Genomic DNA, 26,169 nt, shown 5'->3' with positions numbered 1-26,169 from the left:
ATCTTTGACAAAGTGGGAAAGAGTATCCAATGGAAAAAAGACAGCCTCTTTAACAGATGGTGCTGGGAGAACTGGACAGCAACATGCAGAAGAATGAAACTAGATCATTTTCTCACACCATACACAAAAATAAAATCAAAATGGATAAACGACCTGAACATGAGACAGGAAACCATCAAAACCCTAGAGGAGAAAGCTGCAAACAACTTCCTTGACCTCCAATGCACATGTACCCCAATGTGTATAGCAGCACTCTCAATAATAGCCAAATCATGGAAAGAGCCTAAGTGTCCATCAATGGACGAATGGATCAAGAAAATGTGGTTTATCTATACAATGGAATACTACTTGGCAATGAGAAAGAATGGAATCTGGCCATGTGTAGCAACATGGATGGAACTTGAAGGTGTTATGCTGAGCAAAATAAGTCAAGCAGAGAAGGACAGATACCATATGTTTGCACGTATAGGTGGATTAGGAGGAATTTAACAGAGGACCATGGGGGAGGAGAAGGGGAAAAATAGTTGGGGAGAAGGAGGGAGGCAAACCATGAGAGACTCTTGAATGTTGAAAACAAACTGAGAGCTGATGGGGGTGGGGAGAGGGGAAGGGGGGTGATGGGCATGGAGGAGGGCACTTGTGGGGATGAGCACTGGGTGTTTTATGGAAACCAACTTGACAATAAACTAAGAAAAAAAAATAAAGAGTTCAAATCTTGACTTGAAGGGATAAAATAGGTTTACCAAGTGCTTATTCTTCTAAATAAGGACACTTATAAAAAATGACCATCATTAATAATTTTATAAAGGAAAAGGTATTTCAACACCAAAAGGTCCAGAAGCCTGTAAGCTCAACCAAAGGACAGTATTTAAATCAAATAATGTCACCAATTTTTAAAAAGTATTCCTTTGTTCTTTCTTATTTTACCATCAGCTGATGTGAATATTGATAGAAATCGACCCCAGTGTTTGAGAACCACTGTTGTACTATACCCAGCATGGGAATTTGCATGATGGCTCATTGTTAAATTGAATAACCCAGGGGTAATCTAAGGTTCACCTAACCTTACTTTGCTTTTTAAGTTAATAATTATTCCAGAAAATTTGTACCTGATGGATACATGGCAATTATAGCTTTCTGCCTCTCTGATATTATCACTCATTATAAGTTACTTCTAGTTATTTATTTTTCTTGGGTCATTTACTCAATCCCATCTGTAATTATGACTCTGTACATAACAAATACTGTGCTTAACAGGATTTTGAGGGGCTTTGTGTTCAAAATTACCTCTAGGTCTACAGTAAGGATTTCTCTTATTCTCCTTAGCTTTCTGGCTCCCAAGCAGAATTCAGTCAATGGTGGCATAAAGAGATGAAAGCCGTGAAGTTTCCATCCCAGGGGACAATTTTTGATTATTATCTGGACCACAAAACTAAGAAATTTTTGCCCTGGGCTGATAAAGTCCCCAAATTTACTATGGATCCAGAGGTACCTCTGCAGGTAGGTGGGTGGAACATAGACACACTCTGGTTGTTTAAGCCTTTTTAGTTCTTTTTTTTTTTTTTGAGCAGTTCTTTTCCTGCCCAATGGAAACATTGTTGATATGGTCAGCATATACCATATTTCCCGAGAGAAAAGAATCTCAGACATAGGACCGATCTGTAAGATGGCTCTTGTATTTTTACAACCTTTTTAAAAAAGTTTTCAACTTCATTGTATGGTAACAGCTTTCTTTATATCTTCCTGGAAACTTTGTGGGTTTTATTAAAAATCAAAGATTTCTGTTCAGTGATTCTTATATCTGACCATAACATGAATTTGTTAGCACTTTTTACATAGAATGTCTTTTCTTTAGCCCCCAAGCTGTAAAACGGATGTGTGGCCTCTCTTCAACTTCTTGCTGTGTTTCATATCCTCATGCAACTGACAAATCTAAAAGGATCTCTTTAATTTTCTCTTCATAGACCGTTGTTTTACATTCCTCTGATGTGTACTTTTTGGCCGTCATCTTATTCTGCCTCAATCTGTTTTCTTTTTCATTATACTTCTTAAAATCATGTCACTCCAGGGGCACCTGGGAGGCTCAGTTGGTTAAATGTCCAACTCTTGATTTCGGCTCAGGTCATGATCCTAGGGTTCTAGGGATTGAGCCTCTCATCGGGCTCTGCACTGACAGTGTGGAGCCTGCTTAGGATTTTCTCTCTCTCCCCCTGTGCTCACTCACTCTCTCAAAACACATCAATAAACTTAAAAAAACTCATGTCATTCTGATTCACTTTGGAGCTTATTTCAAGTAGCGCTCTGCAAACAGAATCTAGGTGATTTCCGTGGCACTCATTAGGAGGCAGCTAATGTGAAATCAGAGAAAACCCGATGTATTGGTTCCCTGGAGCCGCTGCACCAAAGCATCCCAAGGCTTGAACAGCAGACATGTACTGTCTCATGGTTCTGGAGGCGACAAGTTGAAAAACACCATGTCAGTGGGACTGGTCCCTTCTGACACTGTCAGGGACAGTATGTTCCAGGCCTCTCTCTCTGAGTTTGCTGGTGATCTTGGTGTTTCGTGGTGCTGGCTCCTTAGCTGCTCATGGCCTTTTCCCCGTGTGTGTTCCTGTATGCACTTTTCCCTTTGTGTACGGATACCCGTCACTGGACTAGGGGCCTACTCTACTTGTATGTGTGCCAGGGCTGCCCTAACACAATACCACAGCCTTGGTGGCTTCTCCCTCAGAAATTCACTTTCTCCTGTTTCTCTCTGGAGGCTAGCAGTCCGTGGCTGACATGTGGGCAGCTTTGGTTTATCCTGAGTCCTCTCTCCTTGGCTTTCAGACGGCCGCCTGCCTGCTGTGTCCTCCCTTTGTGTGTGTGCATCCATGCCTCCTGGGAGACTGTCTCTGTGTCTGTCCAAATCTCCTCCTCTTACAGGGACACCAGTCAGATTGGGGCAGAGCCCACCCTAATGGCCTCATTTTAACTTAATCAGCTCTTTAAAGATCCTGTTTTGTGATACAGTCACGTTCTGAGGTACTAAGGGTTTGGGTTAAAGCCCAATTCCTAAGAATTTTGGGAAGACCCACTTTGACCCCTAACACCTAACCAGAAGGAAACTTCACAAACAAGAAATGAGAGGTAGGATGGCCCCAAGACTGATCCATTCTGTGACTTGGTGTTATTACCAAGGATTTAGGTCTTACCATCTCTCTGCTCTTCTTAACCCTGGTGGCATTTTAAAACTAGGATCCTTCGTAGTCTGAAAAGAGCTCCAGTAACCCCAGGAGTCACCTTTAGAGAGATTTGGATGCTTTCTCATAACTTTTTATGGAGAGTGAGGAAACCTCCTCAGAAGCCCCAGAGTAGACCGCCTCTTGCAACTAATACTCCAGGGGTCACATGCCACCCTTAAGCTGTCTCAGGCCAGGGTAACAGGTTACACTAATTGGCTCTGATGAATCACCACACTACCATGGGAACCAGGTGGAGCTTCCCTGAAGCACGTCTGTGTGAGAGAAGCTTAGAGACTTGGACAAAGTGGGAACTCCAATAGGAAGGAGAAGTGGAGAAATGGGTGTTGGGAGGCCACTCACCATGTCTGTTCCATCTGCTTGATAAATTTTGAAATCTGTTTTTGCTCACTCTGCCTGGATGTAGTCCACCTGGTGGTGTTATCTAGCTACTTGAAAGCTGAGAATTCATAATTAACCAAAGACCAAAAACTGGTATAACAGGGTTGAGACATCTGATCAATGATAATTTCTATTCACCAAGGAACTATTAGGACTTTTAGTCTTATTTTACACACAACTGGACCAGGCATGGTTATCTGATTAACAGCTACTTTTTAAAAAAAATTTTTTTTATGTTTTATTTATTTTTGAGAGAGAGAGAGAGACAGAATGAGCAGGGGAGGGTCAGAGAGAGAGGGAGACACAGAATCTGAAACAGGCTCCAGGCTCTGAGCTAGCTGTCAGCACAGAGCCCGACGTGGGGCTCAAACCCACGAGCCGAGCCATGAGATCATGTATCTTTTGTAGGGTTCATGTTTGTGGTGGTGTCTCTGGTATCTTTGTTCCTTGCAACCTTTCCTTCAGAGCATCCCCCTCAGGATTTCTTGTAGGGCTGGCTTAGTGGTGACAAATTCTTTCAATTTCTGTTTATTTGGAAAGGTTTTTATCTCTCCTTCTATTTTGAATGACAGGCTTGCTGGATAGAGGATTCTTGGCTGCATATTTTTACTGTTCATCACCTTGAAGATCTCCTGCCATTCCTTTCTGGCCTGCCAAGTTTCAGTAGATAGGTCTGTCACCACTCTGATAGGTTTCCCTTTGTATGTTAGGGCCCTTTTCTCCCTAGCTGCTTTCAAAATTCTCTCTTTGTCCTTGGATTTTGCCGTTTTTACTATGACATGTCGTGCAGAAGATCGATTCAAGTTACGTCTGAGGGGAGTCCTCTGAGCCTCTTGTATTTCCACATTTACTTCCTTCCCCAGGTCGGGGAAGTTCTCTGCTATAATTTGTTCCAGGACTCCTTCAGCACCTTTCCCTCTCTCTTCCTCTTCTGGGATTCCTATGATACACATATTGTTGCATTTGATCGTACCGCTGAGCTCTCGAATTCTTCGTTCCTGTTCCTGGATCAGTTTGTCTCTTTTTGTCAGCTTCTTGTTTTTCTATAATGGTGTCTTCTATATCACTTATTCTCCTTTCTGCCTCTTCAATCCGTGCATTGGAGGCCTCTAATTTATTATGTATCTTATTTATCACATTTTTTAATTCTTCATGCCTATTTTTATTTTCCATTCTGTCTGTAGCCATAGTTTCTTTGATGTCCCCTATGTTTTTTTCAAGCCCAGCTATTAATTTTACCATTATTATTCTAAAATCTTGTTCAGTGATGCTGCTGATCTCTGTTTTGAGCAGTTCATTAGCTGTCATTTCTTCTTGGAGTTTCTTTGGAGGAGAGCTCTTTCGTTTCGTCATTTTAGTTAGCTTTCCGGCTCTTGTTGGTTTTAAAGACCTGTTATGCTCTCTGTATCTATGAGCGCTGCTATATCCAAGACGGCTCTTTGACTTTCCAGGGCCTATCCTTTCAGAGAGTGTTTTTTGAATGGTACCTCTTGGTCTCTCTTTTGGGACCTTGGTTATTTTATTTTCCTATTTGTAGTGATATTTGGGACTCTCCACCTTGTGTGCTCTGGCTTGTTTCTTGAGGTAGCCCTTTTTACCATTACACAGCTAGTTGGTGGTCTCAGGCCTTATCCACAGATGCTTCAAAATTTAAGGGGGGGATAGCTCGATGTACACACACGTCCCGCCCACCACGTAGAGCGCCCCGAGCCGTGAGATCATGACCTGAGCCAAAGTCGGATGCTTAACCAACTGAGCCACCCAGGCGCCCCCTGATTAACAGCTTCTTAACATATTGGATGAGAACCATAACTCAGTAATAATGGTCAATGCTGATATTACAGAGTCTATCTCAGACCCTTTTCTAACTTGCTTTACATAGATTCACTCATCCTTAAAACAGTTTTCTAAGGCATAGACTGTTAATAACCCCTTTACACAGGGAAAAATGAGAGTGCCAAAAGATGAAGTAAGGTGTGTACTGTGTATGCCCTGGTGTGCCTTCTGTGTGGTAATTAAGACAGCCCTCAGGCTTGGAAAGGCTTGGGTTTCAGTCTAAGTACCACCACTTACTACTTTGCTATGACTTTGGCCAAATTATCAGTGATCTCTGAGCTTTAGTTTCATCATCTCTGAGATGAAAATCCTATCAATTAGCTCTGTGTATCATACAGCATAGCTTATAAAGTGCTTACCAGAGTATAGTAAGTACTGTAGTATGTCACGTACTCAGTACTCAGCAGATGTTAATTATTAGTCTTAATGTGTAGAGAAAAGAGCTAATAGCCAAATTAAAAGGCACATGATGACACTGAGCAGGAAAAAAGAAAAATTTTATAAAATGTAACTGATTAAAAACAGTCATCTGGGACTGTTTAAAGTAGCACAGAGCATTGGTCTTTTCCTTTTAGTAGGCCCTGAGAGCATCACTAAATTAAATCAGAATCCTGGAGTAAATATTCATAATCATGAAAATGATCCTGAATGATCTATAAAATAGCAGTTGTTTTCCGTATATGCTAACCATGTAAGGAAGAATATATTGTAGATTTTAGGTGTTTGTTTTTTTTAATGAGCAATCTGAATCTTGCAAGTGGTTTTTTACCCCCTTTATAAATTGGCCACCAAAAATGTGAGAGACATCAACTCTGTTTGCATCATTGTGCAGGATTCTTTTTCTTGCGTGTCTGCACCTGCTACCTCTTTTCCTGATGTTATATATTAGTCTGTGTTCGCAGAGTCAGATGTTTATCCCCGTTCTTCATGTTACTGTAGTCCCCTATGCCAACTCAAATTTGTTTTGAAACAATATACTATATAAAGAAAAGATAAAGCAGTGGCTTATGCCATTGTGCTTTGAGGGTACTACCCAGTTGCTGTCCTCCAGCCATGATGTCTGAACTTTGACAATTCAAAACTGAAAATTAGGTAAGATCCTTTGTAGTGACTGTTAACCTGAATTACGAATTCTTTGGGTCTCAGTTGTGTAGTGACTGAGTTGGTACAGATTCTGAAATTTAGGATGAACCGCCATTTCTGACTTGGCTTTCGTTCTCTTTCTCCCCGCTCCAGAGAGTTATGGTTCACACATCAGAGACAACTCGTCTCAGATATTTCGTAGAGTTGCTGCTTGACAAAAGACAGCCGCTAATGCTAGTGGGAAACGCTGGGGTGGGCAAGACGGCCTTCGTCAGTGACACGCTGGCGAGTCTGTCTGAGGATTACATAGTGTCCCGCGTGCCTTTCAACTACTACACGACGTCCGCGGCTCTGCAGAGTAAGTGCCCCTCCTGTTTGTGTTGTAGAAATGAGCGATCAGAGACTGTCAAGGCGAGGACATGCAGCTCCAGGGGAAGGCTACTTTCTCTAGGCTTTAGACCTTCCGCTGAAGCTTCAGATGAACTTTCACCTATCACCAATCTGGATAAAATAAACTTGTTTTCAGCATTGAGATTTTTGGCTTTTTATATCACTAATGGCTTAATTGGGGTTATTACACTTTAAAACCTCAAGAATCAACATCAAAACTGTGTTCGTTGCCTTTGCCTCTACACAGTTTGGTCACCTTTAATCAGTTTTATGGAGGCCAAGCAATATAAGGGTGTACACGAGGAAGACTGCTCTCACTGCCTTTTCAAGTGAATAACTGATTTAGGAGAACTTCATTAAAACTACATCGACAAAGTGGCAGTCTGTGAGCTGTTGATTAAATCTTTGGAAAATTGTAAGAAGTATTTAAAACTGTTGAAAAAAATGTATCACTGTCATCCAAAGAACCGCACAGATTTTGGGCATTCTGAACTAGAAAGGGCAAGCAACGTAGACTTAGGAAGCAGAGGAGACAGTGGTGGGGGAGCTGCTCTGGGTAGATCTGTCACTGTCCAGCAGAGTCAGGGTTAGGCCGGGGATGGGGCTGTGAAGCCCCCTCTTGTACAGTAGTTTAGTAAGCCTCTTTAGTTCCCCAGATTGTGGTTTCTGTGCTGCGTGTGTGTATCCTTAGCAGTTGTGATTACTAATAAATTTTCTTATGGACATCATTAACTCAGCCAAGAGTGATTTTTCTGTAATTTCTTATGAATCAAGTTTGTCTGGCTTGATTTCATGGAATGGAACAGTCAAAAATCTCACTTGGCAGTTTCTAATTATTTAGCAAATGTATATTGCTTATCTATTTTTTCCAAGGCATTGTGTTCTGTGCATGGTTTTCATTCAGAGACTCGGAAGCAGGGATCACTTAATCACTTGTAAGTGGAAGATTAGGGCTACAATTCAGTAATTGAACAAAGTACTTGACTGTAGTATGAGTTTATCTTGCTAATTCCTGAAAGTGCACAGCCGTGTATAAGATTCAGACATTGCCTATTAGCACAAATAATAGAAAGAGCAGTGTACTTTGAAGAAAGTTGGGGTTTCAAACCTTCAAGGTGGAGTGGTATGCAGGCCAAGATGGGATTTGAGATAGAAGAATCCGTAGAAGCAAAGTTATACAAGAGAAAATTACAGAACACATTCAATTAATTGAATCTCTAAATGGCTGAAGTGCAGGGATGGGGTAGAAGATCGAGGAAAGGCTGGAGAAGAGGGTTGGAGTTACATTGTAGATAGAATGCCCACTTGTCAAGTTTGCCAAAAATGGGGGCGGGGATTCCCAGGACATGGGGTTTTTAGTCCCAGGTTGGTCTCTGTAACTGTAGAAATAGCTGAGATACAAGCTGAAGACCATATATTTCATTTGATGGGAAATGGTGAGTCATTGATGGGGAGCAAGGAACTGACGAGATGGAGGGTGTACTTGAGGAAGAGGTATCGGAGGTGGGGAGCCCAGTCCCCCTGATGGTGTGCCAGCTGCATGGAATGTTGCTCTGCCCTAATATTGTGGAGGGAATGATGAAAAGGAAGAGACAAGAGGTACCCTTTATAGGCTCTGGCCTTGCACGTCTGCGACCACAAGAGAAAGATTATGTTGAAGCTTTTCATCTGGCTAACTAAAAGAGTGTCAATCCTCCAAACAGGAGCGCAGAAAGTAAATAGGAAGAGGTGGGTTGTGAGTGAGGAAGAGGGTTGTTTGGTGTCGGCCAAACATTCAGGTACCAGCGGCTGATAGGAAGCAAGGATTTGGACACGCAATTCCCCTGCTTAGAAGAGAGCTTTGTTAATTTACTCATCATATGCTTGTTTGTTCTTTGATTTGTTCATTCATTTGTTCATTGAACAAATGACTTTGGGTTGTCATCAGGAATATAGGAATGAACACAATGTAGTTTCTTGTCCTCAGGTTTTTTATTGTCCATTTAGAGAGTCAGCAACTATTGGATATTACAACTTACACATTCTATTAAGGATTTTCTACCCTCATGATTTTTCTGAAATCATTGCAAAGTCATTTAGGCGCATGGAGAAATGTAAGTTGTTGTGTGCACTAGATAGTCTACATACCGGATTCCCTTGGACTTCTGCACTTGGATGACACAGCAAAGGAAGTGTGGGAGACTCTCTTGAGCTGTCCCTAGAAGCTCCTGCAAGGGTGATCGAGAAAGACAAAGACTGAGGGAGCGGGCCATGGCTGGGTGACAGTGGGCCATGTGGTAGAGTGGGTTCAGGGAGGAAAGCGCACCGGCCACTGATGGTGTGGCTTAGTGTGATGTCGTGTCATAAATGTTGACTCCCCAGGGAAGGAGAGGTGAGGTATACTTTGGCAGTAGGAGGGAGGTTGACAGGAAAGCCTGACACAGAGGAGATGAGCAGAGAGTCATCACTGATATTAACTTGCACAAAGGTGATACTCAGAGACTTAGAGTGGATGAAATGGACAGAAGATGAGGAAAACTTAGAACACGAGGACTAAGGACAGAAAATGACATTTTATCCAATTGGTGGGCAGAATGATGCATTTGTTTCAGGAATTCTTGAGAAACCTCTAGAGAAAAAAGCTGGTCGTATCTATGGGCCAGGAGGAAACAAAAAACTGGTTTATTTCATTGATGATATGAATATGCCCGAAGTGGATTTATATGGCACCGTGCAGCCCCACACTCTGATTCGACAGCACATTGATTACGGACACTGGTAAGCGAGTCTCTGTGCTTTATTCTATACTGAAAGCTGATCATCATTATGGATGAACACTGAAGAATGAAATTACTCTGATTTCTTCTTCTTCCGAGGAGCATTTTCTTTAGTAACTTTTAAGTGTCATTTTACATTCCCTTTTTGTTACCACAAGTGAGGAAGCTTCCATGTGTATCTTTGGAAGAATTGGTTTGAAAGTGTTTTAGAAATATTACTGTCTAGTAGAAGTATTAAACTCTCAAATACACTGAATTACGTAGATGCTTGACCATGTTCTGTGTGCTGTCACTGTTTAGTAATGTCCGGGTGCTGCAGCATGCCCATCCCTGCTATTAACTAGCAGGAGAGCCCCAGCCTAGCTGTGGATATTTCTAACCAGAAGTAGCATCATGTGAGAATCAATAAGCATTAATAGTGTGTATTGATTCAGCTCCTTATGCCGATTCTGGCATCAAAGGAGCTATGTAGCCTTCCACTTTCTGAGCTTTAATTTCTGTGTCCCTGAGAAGAGACTAACACTCCCGACATCACAGAGTGATTGTAAGGCTCAAAGGAGACAATTTGTGATCAAGTCTTTGATAAACTGGGAGATTTTGTTGTCGTCATTTTCGGTTTTTGGATTTAAGGTTTTGTTTTCTGTCTTTGAGGTATGATAGACAGAAGGTGATGCTTAAAGAAATCCACAACTGTCAGTACATTGCCTGCATGAATCTAATGGTGGGCAGTTTCACAATCAATCCTAGACTACAGGTAAGGTGTGCATTACTGCTCCCTCCTAAATGGTCCCTAAATAAAATGCCCAGACATCACAGATTGTGATTCTTGCTGCTTTGAGTACAAATTAGGTCTCCTACTGGACATTTGGTTAATAAGCATGTAAGTAATTTTTAATAGACTATATTTTAGTATTTATTCATTTATTTTGAGAGAGAGAGAGAAAGAGAGAGAGAGGATGTGAGCAAGTGGGGGAGGGACCAGAGTGGCTGGGTGGCTCTCATGACCTTGGATGGGCTCATTGGTATGTCTGGGAGTTGACTATCAGCAAATCGTGGTGGCTTTGACTAAAGTGGTAGGGACTGTATGGTTCTCCTTCATGGGCCTCTCATCCATCAGGAGGCTTGTACAATTCATGGTAAAGGTAGAGCTTACGGGAGCAAGTGGATGGGTTGTATGGCTGGCTCAGTCCATGGAACAGGCGGCTCTGGATCTCAGGGTTGTAAGTTTGAGCCTCATGTTGGGTGTAGAGATTACTTAAAAATAAAATCTTAAAAAAAAAAAAAAACAAATGGAAGCACACAAGGTTCTGACAGTAACTGGCACACTGTCACCTCTATCTCACTCTGTTGGCTCAATCAAGTCATATGGCCAGGCCCAGAGTCAGAGAGGAAGGGACCACAGTAACATGGCAATGGGTCTGGGTACCAGAGGGATTAGATAATAATTGGACCTTTTTTTTTTTTTTTTTTTTGCAGTTTCCTGGTACCATTATAATCCTAATTATGTACAACTCTTATGTTTTGTTTTTCAGAGACATTTCACTGTGTTTGCATTCAACTTTCCATCCTTGGATGCACTACACACCATTTATGGCCAAATTCTTAACTTCCATTTCCAGCAGCAAGCATTTAGTCCATCAGTTCTCAGAAGTGGTCCCTCTTTGATACAGGCAACAATCGCATTTCATCAGATGATGACACAAAACTTTTTACCCACAGCTATTAAATTCCATTACCTCTTTAATCTGAGAGACCTATCAAACATCTTCCAGGTATCTTGATGGCCCTGGGTTACATATCTTGGGTGAAGGAATGATTATAGTAATGTTAACGGTGTTCACTTCTGGAATGCAGTTGAAGACAATGCTGGGCACTTTTGTTTGTGTTCTTTGATTTTAAAGCATGTAAACATTTGAGTGCCTTATTTTGTGCCATGTGAGGAGGATCATTTGTTATTTTTTGTAATTATGCAGTATGATTTTTAAACACGCATCAAAAGCAACTTGAATTTCTTACACCACTTCATTATTTTGACTTGACTTTGACACTTACTTTACTTATCTGGTAAAAGGACAGTGTTTATGTATTTGTTTTTGAAAGGAAATTCCAAAGAGGGGATTGAAACATGGAATTAAAAAAAATCAAACGGTATGATCTACCTTATACAGTAAAAGTGGTTGAAGAATTATTTATGGCCTAATGTTCTTTTGTGAGAGAGGTAGTAGTTGATTTATATAAGAAAATTTCAGGATATGTCTTCATATATGGTGATTTTTTAAAAATGTTTTTATAACCCTCTTTTTTAAACCACTCCACTACTGCCTTACGACTATAATACCACCTCAGACCATCAGCTTCCTGAGGACGTGGACCACTCATTCTCATGCTGTCTTTCTAGTACTGACTGGAAAGACTGCTCAATACAGTGTTGCTTAAAAACAGACTTTTAATCTCTGCGGGGGGAAGGGAAGGAAGGCCATAGCTGACGTGGGATGAGAGGCCTGCTCACTGCTTATGTCCAGGCTGTCCGGTCCACCTAACAGCATCAAACATTTGGTTAGCGTTTGCAACTACTTGTCTACAACTCGCTGTGTTCTCTCCTGAGTCTAGAGCCATCTGACTCTCTTTCAAAGACATGGGTCTGTGTAAATCCAAGACACTGGAGGGCAGTGTTGAAGGAGGGTTGAAGTCAAAATGTTGTGGTGCCGATTCCTCATCTACCCACAAAGTGTGATTTCAGGCAATTTACTTTTGGTCTCATTTTCTTCCTCTATGAAATGGAAGAGTTAGATGAACTGATAGCAGAAAGTTTTAGAATACAAAATAATTGATCCTGTGACATTCATGTTAGCTGTTGGTAAAACATTTTGGGGAAACTTTATTTGTTGAAGGACTTAAAAGATGTGAGTCCTCAGATGAGGTATTCATTTCTGGGGCTGGCGTTTGAAATCCAATCATAGCCACCTTCCAAAGCTGGGTATAACGCTAGTGAATTTTTAAGATGTTACTTACCAGGAAGTAAAACTACTATTATAATAATTCTATTGATAGTAATTGTTTTAATTTAATAAATTGCTAAGTTTAGTATACAGTTAAAGTGTTAAAGGAAAATACTATTTTGGAATGTCATCAGTTTCTGAGTTTTAATTTTTCCCATTTTTTTCCTTGTAGGGGATTTTATTTGCTTCTCCTGAATGTTTAAAATGTCCAAATGATTTAATATGCCTTTGGCTTCATGAATCCTCACGTGTTTATGGAGACAAACTGGTAGACCCTAAGGATTGTGATCTGTTTCAGAAAAAAATGCTGGAAACTGCTTACAAATACTTCGAAGTAAGTGTGTGGACTGTCCGAGGTGACCATTTGCTCTGGCACGAACTGGTGTCAGGGCGGAGTTAGATACGGATGTGAATGAATGGTGCGGATGCTTACCTTGCTGGAAACGGTTGTGATTCTGGAATGTACTCTGCCTGTACTTGGGAACATTGTGCCGCCTGCTCACGGACTGACAGCACGCTTTTCCATTGACGGGCCACTGTGACTATTCTTGTCTTTTCCTCCTCCCGCAGGGTGTAAACGGTCATGCGCTGCTTCAACAGCCCCTTGTCTATTGCCACTTTGCTCATGGTGGGCAAGATCCCTGTTACCTGCCGGTGAAGGACTGGGAGGTACTGCGGATGGTTCTTACGGAAGCCTTGGACAGCCACAATGAACTGAATGCTGCCATGAACCTGGTTCTATTTGAGGACGCCATGCATCATGTGTGAGTTGACACGTCATGATGTTTTTTCACAACATAAAAATGGCCAGGTCTCTACAGTTGTTTTTCCATAGGTCATACTCAATACTCTGAGCTGGTAGTTCTTTTCTCTCATTTGCCATCCAGTATAAAACTGTGTCTCTCTAAGGTCACAATCTTAAGAGCGTCTTATGTCAGTACACTACTTTCTGACATGTGGTCATAGCCATAATTTCATTTTACTGCAGCCCTGTTAGGTAAGAAAACTAAGAAAGAGGAAGGCATGGGACTTGTGCAAAGCCATAAGTTTCCTAAGGGGCAGAAACAAGAAACACTACTCTGGTACGAGTTAGAAAAGGAAAGGGGCATGTTTCCTTGGCAGAAAATTAGATGCCTCTGTCCTGGTGTAGAGTTTGGCTGACAAGGCTCTCTCTCTCTCTCACCTCCTAGACTGGCTACCATGGGCAGTGCACAGATCATGCAACCATCCATAGCTCCTTTGCTGTGAGATTAAACAAGATAGTCTAGTTCTTAGTCTAGTTGAGCTTAATTTTAGTGATGCTCATGGACATTTATGGTGACATGAACAAATAAGCAAGAAAAATGTCAGAAAGTGATGTGTCATGCTAGGAAGCAGATCGATTCCAAGAACTATGCACATTCCCACAAAGGGTCTGGGGAACTCTGTGAGGAGGTGACCTTTAACGTGAGATCAAATGGTAAGCAGGAGCTAAGCATAGAAAGATATGCAGGAAGAACATTCTAGAGAAGGGCATATTTTGTGTGGCCCCAAGGTTGAAGGTTCAGAACCAGAAAAGGGGTCGTCATGGCTGCAGCATGGAGAAAAAGTGGGGAAAGCAGTGCATGACATGGATGGAGAGGCAGGAGTGGGTGGGTCTTAGTGGTGCCGGGTGTTTTCTTATAACCAGAGGAAGGAGTTCCAATTTTATTCGAATTGCAGTGAGAAGCTTTTCAGCAGATTTTAGCATGGGAATGACATCATTTGGGAATAGTCTCAGCTTGTCATTGCCACTGCTTGTGTAGGGAGCTGGGTACACCTTTACGTCCAGTGCCTTTTTCCTAGTCACCATCGTTGGTCGCTGGCTCTAGTCATTTGCTAGCATTGATGTAACAAAATGCCACATATGGGTGGTTTAGAAAAACAGACATTTATTGTCTCACAGTAGAGGCCAGAAGCCTGAAATTGAGGTGACAGAGGGCCATGCTCCTTCTCAAGGGCCTAGGAAGGAATCTGTTCCAGAATTCCCTCCTAGCTTCTGGGAGTTTCTTGGCTTATGGCTGCTTGACTCCAGTCCTCACGTGGCATTCTCCCTCTGTGCATGTCTGCATCCAAATTTCTCCTTTTTATGAGGATACCAGTTGGATTGAATAAGGGGCCCACCTTGCTATAGAACATAACCAAATACTTCCTCAGTGACCCTAATTTCAATAAGCTTACATTCTGGTGTACTGGGGGTTAGAACTTGAATATACGAATCTGAGGGGACACCATTTAATAGATAAAACTGGCTTTTCCAAAGTGAAAGATTCCAACAATCTTTCCAGCAGAGATTAAAATAATGAAATCATGCTTAAAAATAAATCCAGAAAGAAGGAAGTATGGGAAGAAGGAATTTGGAATACATACAACGAAAGGTGGAGAATCTAACTGTTAGAAGTTGCTCTTGATAATGTTTATAGGCCAAGTGCCCAAGAAGAACTTCAGAGGCCTCCCCATCATTAGTTATAAGCGTGTTAAGTATTGACTGGCTGATTGATCCCTTTGTGGTTGCAATTCTCTGATTATGCAAACGTTTTAGTTAGAATCTGACCATGGTGCTAACTGAAGTATTAGTAACGCTGTTCCCGGTTTGGCTGGGATACACTGTGTTTGTATGTTATTGGTCAGGTGAAAGAGATCTCTTGCTGCCTCTGAAGGAGAAACTCTTTGCACGAAATCCCTCAACCTGGGCTTCTCAGTGGCCTAAAAAGGAAGGCTGTTTCTTTGATCAGGCAGTGTGCTGAGTGACTCAGGGTTAGAGCACGTCCTGGAGGGCTTGTAGAAAGGAACTTTGCTTAAGAATCTGGGGAGGTACAAATGTCGAAGCGTATGTTAAAATGAAAGGGAAACCGCTTTGTAACTTGGGGCCACACTTGCATTAGAGTAATTTTACAGCTTTCCTGAGGTGTTTTTGTTGTGTGATCGTGTAAAGTAAAACCCAAAGGAAGGGCTGAGCCTGTAAAGATAACCTGTCTTTTTAGATACTGCAGGCTTTCAGTGGAGAAGTGCATAAGTGATCCCAGCTTTGTTTTATCAGAAAGCGCTTTTGTAAAAAACCATCTAGGTGAATCATTCAAGGCTGGAAGTTGACATTCATTTCATTCAAGGCTGGAAGTTGACATTCAACCTAGAGCTGACATGATGATATCTGATTTTTTGCATGTGGTTGTCTGTATACTTATATTTTGGATTTTTGCTGTACTTAATATTTATAACATGATTGTGACATATTTCTTCAACCAAGATGATGTTAAAGCCAACTTATTCCTAACTGTAAAATGTGGGGCTAATATCAGTAGCTTAATCCTTCAGAATCTCCTCAATAATACAGAACAAGGGACTCGTTGGCCTTGCCAGAGATGTAACTCAATGATCTGAAAGGTTTCAATAACTTTTCTAGAGGGCCCAAGGATAGATGGAGCTTTAGTGCAAAGGAAGAAAGAATCGTAGAGACAGGTGTTTAATCTGCATGAAGTCTATCACCTGCGAGATGGTTGTTGATCTAAACAAATCTCTTCTTTGCAACATAATTCTATAGCGGAAGTTTCTGGCACAAGTTGCTGGACTTGGATCCTGGTGTAAAGTTGGGGTCTTTTTTGCTAATCGAAAAAACTTGGTGCTTCAGGAAAAGGCCTTGTGTACGGACAGTAAGAAAGCAGTGTTCCCAGATGTGGTTAGCACAGGACAGTTTGTTCAGCCTCCAGGGTGAGAGCACACCCAGGGAGCATCTTGGATGCAGAAGCAGATGAGTAGAGGACTTAAGGTTTAAAATAAAAATCCAGATTTAGCATGTAGAAATGCTTCTAAGAAGTAAAGCAGACCTAGTCCCTAAGCTCTTTAGCCTTGAGTGTGCTGTCTCTCTCCAGGTGCCGCATCAGCCGAATCCTTCGCACCCCTCAGGGTCACGCGCTCTTGATCGGAGTGGGTGGCAGTGGCAAGAAGAGCTTGTCCCGCCTGGCGGCGTACATTTGCAGCCTTGAGGTCTTCCAGATCACCCTGACCCAAGGCTTTGGAATCCACGAACTCCGGGTGAGTAAGGGGGGTAGGCGGTCCCTCTGCCTTCTGGCCTGGCAGATGAAGCAGGAGCTGGTAGCGTGCCCGTGTCAGCTCTGACTCCCAGGTTTGGCCAATGCTTCCCCAACCACGAGGGGGAAAGCTTTCCGCTGATTTAGTTAACTTGGTCTTTTTCTTCTTCTCTGTGGTAAATATAGTAATAGTAAAATCCTATAAATGTTCATAGGTATATATAAGCCTATAAGCCTATAGACCTGTCTCAGGAAATACTTCATGAAATACTTGCTTTTAGGGGCACCTGGGGGGCTCAGTCAGTTTAGCGTCCAACTCTTGATTTCAGCTCACATCATGATCTCATGGTTGTGGGATCAAGCCCTTCATCGAGCTCTGGGCTGAAAGCATGGAGCATACTTGGGATTCTCTCTCTCCCTCTCTCTCTGACTCTATCTCTCTCAAAATAAATAAATGTTTCTAATTAAAAAAGTGCTTATAACCAACATGGGTTTTCCTTTATATTGACCACACCTGTTGATCAACTCTATTAGTATTCCTGTATGATGGAAGGGGAGAAAAACTGACTTCACAAGTGCAAGTAGATTTCTTCCATTTTGAATGAATCATGAAAAGAAAATGTGACAGGAATATGTTGACAGGAAATCACGTGCTTTCTAAAATTTGGTCTTTTAACTTGGTGTGATGAGCACTGGACCTTGCACATAAGTGATGAACCACTGAATTCTCCCCCTGAAAACAGTATGCACTGTGTGTTGGCCAACTAAAATTTAAATTAAAAAAAAAAAAAGGTTTTGGGGCACCTGGGTGGCTCAGTTGCTTAAGCATCCGACTTCAGCTCAGGTCATGATCTCACAGTCCATGAGTTTAAGTCACACGTCAGGCTCTGTGCTGACATCTCAGAACCTAGAGCCTGCTTCAGATTCTGTGTCTCCCTTTCTCTCTGCCACACTATCTCTGTCTCTCTCTCAAAAATAAATAAACATTAATATTTTTCTTTAAATTTGGCTTTCTAATCACAACATTACTTACAAAATAATACTCAGAGTTTGTGGCAAGTGATGTGTGGGTGAAATGTGGCCATTTTCAACCAAAAAGGGAAAACAAATCACATGCTTTCAGTATTTCTAAGCAGAAGTAAATACATAACCAAACAAACTGTTTTCACTGAAATAGACGGTTGTTGAAATAAGCAGATTCTTCCTTTTACTGCATTGCAAAGGCATCGCCAAATTCATTTTTGGACTATTAGGAGGGAGTTGTCCATCGGCTGCCGCTTTTCTTTTTTTTTTTTTTTTTTTTTTACAAATAGTTTATTGTCAAATTAGTTTCTACATAACACTCAGTGCTCATCCCCAAAGTGGGCCGCCGCTTTTCATCCCTATGCTCCATTAAGCCCCAGAAACGATGCCCACCATTATATTGCCAGAGATGGAGGTTGATGTCATGCTGTGGCCCCCCGTGTGGGATCATCGCAGGGAAAGAACACATAGGTAAACAAGGGGAAAGTACAGCACGCATCTCTCTCTCTGTTGTTACACAGCGTTTGCCCTCACACACACAGTTCCAGTGCCACACCAGCATCACAACAACGCATGAATGATGGCCTCCTTTCCTTACAGGTAGATCTTGCCAATTTGTACATCAGAACTGGAGCCAAGAACATGCCCACTGTGTTCCTGCTGACAGATGCCCAGGTTCTAGATGAGAGCTTTCTCGTGCTGATTAATGACTTGCTGGCATCAGGTGATTAAACCAACACATTCCTTGAAAGATCTTCCCCAGTGACAAATTATCTGTAGTTCCAGTGAACTTTAAGGAGAGATAATTTGTCTTTGAGGGGTTTGCTGGGACAGTCTTTGGGGAGAAACCTATAAACCTAACTAATTTGAGGTGTATTGCTTGCTTAGTCTGCTTACGGTTGTAAGGTGCTTGGAGGAGCCTTCAGGGAGGTAGTAAATGTTATTCCTACGTATATGAGCTCAGTGAGTGTGCCCCCATAGCTCGTCCTCTGTGTGTGGTGTGGCTTGTAAATACTAAAAAAGTGGCATTTCTGTTTTCCAACTCTTTATCATTTAAACTGAACTTTGTATTATAAAGCAATCCTAACATTAAAATGTCTTATCTAAAATTGAAATTGTGACTGCTTTTCAGTAATTCTACTCACTCTTTTGGGGGGAGGAGCAGGAGAAATCCCGGATCTGTTCAGTGATGAAGATGTAGACAACATAATTTCTGGAGTTCGTAATGAAATTCGTGGTCTAGGCATGGTGGACTCCAGAGAAAACTGCTGGAAATTCTTTCTGTCCAGGGTGCAGCTACAGCTCAAAGTAAGAAACCCTTGTTTCCCTGCACAATATTTCAAACCTCCTGTTGGTACTCTGACATGCTTCTCCTTCAGGGCAGGTACCATGAGTTTGAATTTCAGCCATTCGGTTCTAAAGGACATTGGCATTTTTACACACCGGTGTCTGGAGTATACCTTCTGAAGGTTTCCCTTATACTGAGCGTGTATAAAGCATTGCACTGAGCAGACTGTGCGCTGCTCGACTGAACTGGATGTGGTCTTTGCCCTTGAGGAGCTGACACTGCTCGAGGAAGCAAGAGCCCTCACAGATAACTGTAGTACGGGACTGATGTGCACAGTGCCGTGGGTTACAGGCAAGCCCAGCATCGTTCCCTGCAGTGGGCTCTTCTGGAAGAAGGGTCGTGCCATGCCTCAGGCGTGAATTGAAATCCATGGGGCAGCATTGGGTAGGGAAGAGCCTTCAGGGAGAGGACATAACATTTCTGTAAGCATAAGGTTGGACTGTCCAGTAGACCTTTGGAGAAACCCAAGATTGCCCTGAATAACAGGAACATAGGGTTTGTCTGGGGGGGAAGGAGGTGCATCTCCAGGCTGGGGAGTAAATTAGGATGAGGTAAGGGGTTGTACATCATGCAGGGAGTAGTGGGAGAGGCTTGAATTAAGGAACTGAATTATGTCAGTACTTCACGGCAAGCAGTTTAGGTGTATTAACCAGATGATCAGAGTCTCAACAGAGGTTCCCTCCCGACCGCTCTGTGCTTCAGTGTCACTCATAGGGATGTAATGTAACCAAATACTGCCAGCTGTAAGATCAAGTATTATAAGAAATACCTCCAAATTCATGGCAGGAAGCCAATTTAAGGGAAATCTGGCTTCCTGGTATAGAAACGGTTAGTAACCTAGCCACTTTCCACTTGGCTGTTACTTCTAGTGTGCCAGGCCTATGAAGCAAGTAACAGGCTTCAGGACTCAGTAGAGCCCAGAGCACCTAAGGAAAGGGAGTGGGGCAGTGTGGCAGTCATGAATATACCTCTCTTTGGAGAGACTGTAAACTTCTCTTCTGCCCTGCTCTTTTAAATTCCACATTAATCTTACCAAGCAGTTGTGGGCTGACGTTAGATCAGAATTTACGGTTCACTTGCCCAAAGCGTTTTCTCCCCGTCAAAATGTTACTAAGAATATTTTTGCCAGGTCATAACAAGGCCAGAGATTTCTCCCTTTTCCATGGTGGATATTTTGGATCACGTATTCTTGATGAAATGGAAAAACAAGTACAATAATAGAATTTGAGTTGGTAATGTTATAAATCACTATCAAAGTCTGTTCTTAGAGCAACAATATCAGCATTACCTAGAAACTTTCTAAAAATGCAAATTTGGGGTGCCTGGCTGGCTCAGTCCATTGTGCCTCCGACTCGATTTTGGCTCAGGTCATGATCCCAGAGTTCTGGGATCAAGTCCGACATCAAGCTCTGCACTGACAGCGTGGAGCCTACTTGGGGGATTCTCTCTCTCTCTCTCTCTCTCTCTCTCTCTCTCTCTCTCTCTCTCCCTCCCTCCCTCCCTCCCTCCCTCCCCCTCCCTCCCTCCCTCCTCCCTCTCCCTCTTCCTCTCCCTCTCTCTGCGCCTCCCCAGTTCATACTTCATGGAGTACCTGAGTGGCTCAGTCACTTAAGCATCCAACTCTTGATTTCAGCTGAAGTCATGATCCCAGGGTCATGGGATCAAGCCCCATGTCTGGCTCTGTGAGAATGGAGCCTGCTTAGGATTCTCTGTATTCCTCTGTCCTTCCCAATTTGTGCATGCTCTCTCTGTCTTTCTCTCAAAAAAAAAAAAAAAAAAAATAGAGCAGCTTCTCCAGTCCCACTCCAAATCTCTTGAATCAGAAACTCTGCATGGGATGCACAATGTATGTTTTAATAAGCCCTCTGGGTAATGCTGAGGCATACTGAAATTTTAAGAACCATTGTTAAAAATAATGTTAAAGTTAGCATTCTTTACGTATGTCTTTTATACACAACTTTACTTTCATCCATAGGATAAATTCCTAGGAGAATTGGTATATTCAGTAGTTACCACTTACAGTGTTTTGTTTTATTTTTATTTTTTTTAGTTTATTTATATATTTTGAGATAGAAAGGGGCAGAGAGAGAGAGGCGGGGAGGAAGAGAATCCCAAGCAGGCCCTGTGCTGTCAATGCAGATCCTGACGCGGGGCTCGAATTGATGAACTGTGAGACCATGACCTGAATTGAAACCAAGAGTTGATGCTTAACTGACTGAACCACCCAGGTGGCCCATTACTTATAACTTATAGTGGTTTTAAAATACATCTGCCAGTTCTTTGATGTGCTTCCTACTCACACAGGTAGGTTGTAATTCCTTTCTTCTTGAATCAGAGTAGGCTTACAAGTATGGGACAGCAGACATACTGAGTAACTTCTGAGGCTAAGCTATAAAGGGCCCACATTTCCATTGACTTACATGTGGTTTTGTTTATAAGAGGTCTGTGTATACAAAGCAATTAGTCTTGTATATGTATTTCGTATGTGTTTTCAATTATCGTTTGTCACTTAAAAATACATACAGTGCATGTGTATTTGTTTATAACTTTAAAGTTTTAAAAAGTTTATTAGATGAGTCAGTGTTTTCTCTTATGGATTTGGAGTTGCTTGTGAATCTAGGAAAGTTTTTCTCTCCAAGATTGTAAAGCTTTTCACTAGAAGCAGTTAGACGTCAGCTGGACAGCAAAGAAGAGAATAACCCAAAATGTAGAGACCTGTGCTTTATCATATTTCCTTTCTGCCAGGGCTCTTCCTAATGGCTCCTGCTTTGTGACCACCACATGAGTAGACAGGAAGAAGGAGGGGGAAGGCAACATGAGAGCTCTCTGAATAGGAAACCAAGGCTTCCCCCAAGACCCTGTCACAAGTGTGTCACCTGCCATTTGTACCTACCTGGGAGTCTGGGGAAGTGAATTTTTGATCTTGTCACATGGCCTTTATGAATAAAATTAGAAGTGGATTTTGAAATAGCAGCAAAATCCATCATTCCAATACCTTTATGTTTTATGTTTAAAACTTAAATATACCTAGAGGGGCTTCTGGGTGGTTCAGTTTGGTTGGGTGTCCAGCTCTTGATTTTGGTTCAGGTCATTATCTCATGGTTAATGGGTTAAAGCCCCGTGTCAGGCTCCACAGTGACAGCTCCCGGCCTGCTTGAGATTCTCTCTCCCTCTTCCTGTGCATGTGTGCACTGTCCCTTGAAAGAAATAAACATACTTTAAAAAAAAATTTTACTACATCTAAAATCTATTTATTACCATAAATGGTAAAGAGTGAGCTGAGAGGTTTCAGGTTATTTTTTTTTCCCAAAAAGATATCACTGTCTCTTAACACCATGTATTCCTTCCTTACTGATTTAAAGGAATATGATTTAAAGTAATATCTTTATTGTATGTCATATTGGGTCTGTTTCTAGATCCTTTCTATTTTTAAGCCTTTTTAAATGCTTATTTTGAGAGAGAAAGAGTGAGCAGGGGAGGGACAGAGAGTGAGGGAGACAGAGAATCCCAAGCAGGCTCCACACTGTCAGTACAGAGTCCAACTTGGGGCCTAAACTCATGAGCTGTGAGATCATGACCTGAGCCGAAATCAAGAGTTGGGTGCTTAACTGACTGACCCACTCAGGTGCCCCTGTTCACTTGATAAATCTCTGTACTACTGAACCCAGCCTTGTACTGTGTAAATTATTAAGGTTTTATTACACATTTTTATATTCAACATCTCACCATTCATGTTTCTGTTTTCTTTGTTCTCACACATCTGTATGTCTGGAAAAACAACAGAATCATTTTGTCACATTCTAAACATATTCCATTTTAATTTTGATTGTAATTGTGCTCTTAGGGAGAATTTTATCTTTATGATATAAAGTCTTGTCTTTTATAGAGGGAATATTTCTTCCACATGGTGTTCTGATGGTGTATTGTTTATATATATAGGAGAGCTATTGATTTTTAAATTGCATAACCCACTATTTTTATAACCAGCCTCTCTGGTAGTTGGTTGATATCATACAGCCTGCAGGTAAACTTTGTCTTTTAATATTCTGTTTATCTACTTTCCTCCCTCACTGCATTGTTAAATTTACTGAATGTTAAATAATTATGATGGTAGTGGAAATTTTGTCTTGGTTTGATGTTAATAAGGACGTTTCTCATGTTTGACTATTAAGTCTTTTGTTGGCTTTTGATTCAGAATATATATCTTGTCAAGGAAGTATCTGTTAAGTTACTTTTCAGCATCTGCTGAGATAATTATATGGTTTTGCTCTGAGAACTTGTTAATACTTGTACAGTACAGATTGATGTACAGAAGTTTTAACATTTTTACATTTTAAATTCATCCATCTTTCCCTTCACCTGTTTGCTTCCACTCCACTTCAGCATTCCCAGAGCTGGCCCCAGTTGTGTGTTCATCTCTTTTCAGAGGCCTTTCTTCACTGTTGACCTCTCCCTAAGCTAGTATTTATTTTGGAGTTAGATATGGATTATTTTCCCTCCACGGCCACAAGATCCCTAATTGAATAATCTATCTCTTTTCTACTAAAATGAGTAAGAGGTGTTTTGGTTTTTTTTAATGCTAAGGAGGAATAGGATATTTCCCTCAAATACTCTTCATTCTGTTGACCTTGTCACTCCATTTGCTGCATCACGAGAGGGAGTTGTGATGAGCATCTTAGGCTGAGGAAGAAATAATGTGGCATAAAAATGTTCACATTTTAGGTTCTTTCGCTTTAATCCATAAATACTACCCTCATATCCTTGGATTTTTAAAGAATTGTGGCTTGCCATGTGGTAGTTTCATATGTTGTGATTCTCACCAGCAGGTACTAACTAACGACTCAGATTCCCAATGAGCTGATACTTGCCTTGCATACGTTCCTGGCCGGGCGACCTGGGAAGCTAAATGTGTTACAGGGTTGGTGAGCACACCTGGCAGGTCAGGCTAAATGATGTGAAGTTGCCACCCCATTACCCATGCTCACCACCCAAAGCCAGTACCCATTTGGAGCGCAAGGGCGGCGAGAATCTGTTGGCGTGCAGAATGTGACTTCTGAATCCCCAGGGCACTTCCCATTAATGACGCTCAGATGTGAGCCCTTGGATTGCCTGCACTAAGCCGATGAATAAATGCTAAATGCTTCGTCTCTTTCATGTTTGCATACGTACATCTTTTCTTTTTAATCTTTTTAAAATGTTCATTTATTTTTGAGAGACCATTGAGGGGAGGAGGGCAGAGAGAGAGAGGGAAACAGAATCCCAAGTGGGCTCCCCACTGTCAGCACAGACCCTGACAGCGGGCTCGAACTCCCAAACTGTGAGATCATGACCTGAGCAGAAGTCGGATGCTCAACAGACTGAGCCACCCAGATGCCCTCTATGTGCATCTTTTCATATGTAATTCTCATCTTGTAACTGGAGTATGGTACGTTTATCTTCTCTCCAGTTGAGTTTAATTAGCCCCAAAACTTCTCTTTCTTGTCTTCCTTCTTGGCCATCTGAGGCCATAGGGAAGGGAATGCTTAATGTATGTAACAGCCCCTGATTGTTTCCTAAGACTCTGGATACCTGTCTTGTTATGTATCTATCGAGGTGTGTGTGTGTGTGTGTGTGTGTGTGTGTGTGTGTGTACACACTAATGTGATTTGTATTTTTAGAGAATTAGAAGGTAATTTCTGATAATAGAAGAATAGATGTTCATTGTAGAGAATTAAAAAAATACAGAACCATATGAAGAAAAAAAATAGGCTGAATTATATTGCCTGGAGATGACTACTGAAAACATATTGGTATCTCTCCTTCCAGTTTTCTGTATGTATATAAACACATGCAAAGAACATGTTCTGAACTGATGGTTTACACGTCTGTCACTATTTTCCTTACATTCCTTTTTGCCTTTTTTATTAGAAGGCTCATATAAAAAAAAATAATACCAAGAATTTGGAGTGAAATACTTCACCAAAACATACTTTATTCTAGATATCTATTTGTATAACACCTTTATTCAAGTATACACTTTACCAATTTTCCTAATGATTTGTTATAGTTTTTTACTGATTGCTAGGAATCCTCTCCATATCTGGATAGTATTCAGATGTCCATGATGTTCTTACCTATTTTACATGTTGCCAGTGTTTCTGAAAGTTCATCATAATCCTTCCTTTGTTTACAATGACTTCTGTTTTCTATTGTTAAAAAATACTTAATTTTTCTTACATGATTTTGTTTGTTGAGGCTTTTTTAGGAAGCATTTCCCTATTCGTGTTTATGAAAATAATCTTCTGAATTCTATTTAAATGGACTTAAAATACTTCTAATGGTTAGCGCTAGATTGTTGAATACCATGCCAGGTGACTTTTCTACTCTCACCACCCCTAAATTCTCCAAACACCATTTATTATGTAATCTTTCATCATTGATTTGAAATGCTAGCTGTCTCATTATACTAAATGTTTACATATGTGGTATTCTATTTTCTGACTCTGTTATGCTCCATAAATCTGTTCATCTCTGCCTACATCATTATCACACTGCTGGGGTACCTGAGTGGCTCAGTCGGTTAAGCATCCAACTTCTGCTCAAGTAATGATCTGATGGTTTGTGAGTTTGAGCCCCACGTCGGGCTCTATGCTGACAGCTCAGAACTTGGAGCCTGCTCTGGATTCTCTGTCTCCCTCTTTCTCTGCCCCTTCCCAACTCACACTGTCTGTCTGTCCGTCTGTCTGCCTCTCTCTCTGTCTCTCAAAAATAAATACATGTTAAAAAATTTTTTTAATAACACACTGCATTGCTTATTGTAGCTTTGTATTATATTCTGGAATCTAGTAGAGCAATATCTTCTTTTTCTTTGTTTGCTTAGCTATTTATACCTTTACCAGATGAACTGTGGAATCAGCTTAACATTTTAAAAAATCTTATGAGAATATATAGGCTAACTGAGGGTGATGGATACATCTGCAATATTAAATGTTTCCATTCGTTCACTGTGTTTTTAAATATAATTTATAACTTATGTTTTCTTCCCCAACAGTGTGTGAGTTATGAATATTCTCTTCTTAAAAATGT

The 26,169-nt window shown here is 41.3% G+C and overlaps 1 protein-coding gene across 1 annotated transcript in view; it reads left to right on the top strand.

Moving 5' to 3' along the window:
• DNAH11 (dynein axonemal heavy chain 11) overlaps positions 1–26,169 on the top strand; it is a 353,093-nt gene that overhangs the window by 185,839 nt on the left and 141,085 nt on the right. The window contains exons 45-54 of the mRNA XM_039238848.1: positions 1,327–1,504; positions 6,700–6,900; positions 9,524–9,689; positions 10,340–10,442; positions 11,221–11,460; positions 12,860–13,021; positions 13,258–13,451; positions 16,575–16,737; positions 18,357–18,480; positions 18,922–19,064. Coding sequence (XP_039094779.1) covers positions 1,327–1,504; positions 6,700–6,900; positions 9,524–9,689; positions 10,340–10,442; positions 11,221–11,460; positions 12,860–13,021; positions 13,258–13,451; positions 16,575–16,737; positions 18,357–18,480; positions 18,922–19,064 — 1,674 coding nt within the window. The remainder of the gene's footprint in view (positions 1–1,326; positions 1,505–6,699; positions 6,901–9,523; positions 9,690–10,339; positions 10,443–11,220; positions 11,461–12,859; positions 13,022–13,257; positions 13,452–16,574; positions 16,738–18,356; positions 18,481–18,921; positions 19,065–26,169) is intronic.

Source organism: Hyaena hyaena, unplaced genomic scaffold (assembly GCF_003009895.1).
Source record: "Hyaena hyaena isolate Hyena2069 unplaced genomic scaffold, ASM300989v1 scaffold_149, whole genome shotgun sequence".
In the NCBI taxonomy this organism is placed as follows: Eukaryota; Metazoa; Chordata; class Mammalia; order Carnivora; family Hyaenidae; genus Hyaena; species Hyaena hyaena.
This window is presented reverse-complemented; position numbering and strand designations above follow the sequence as displayed.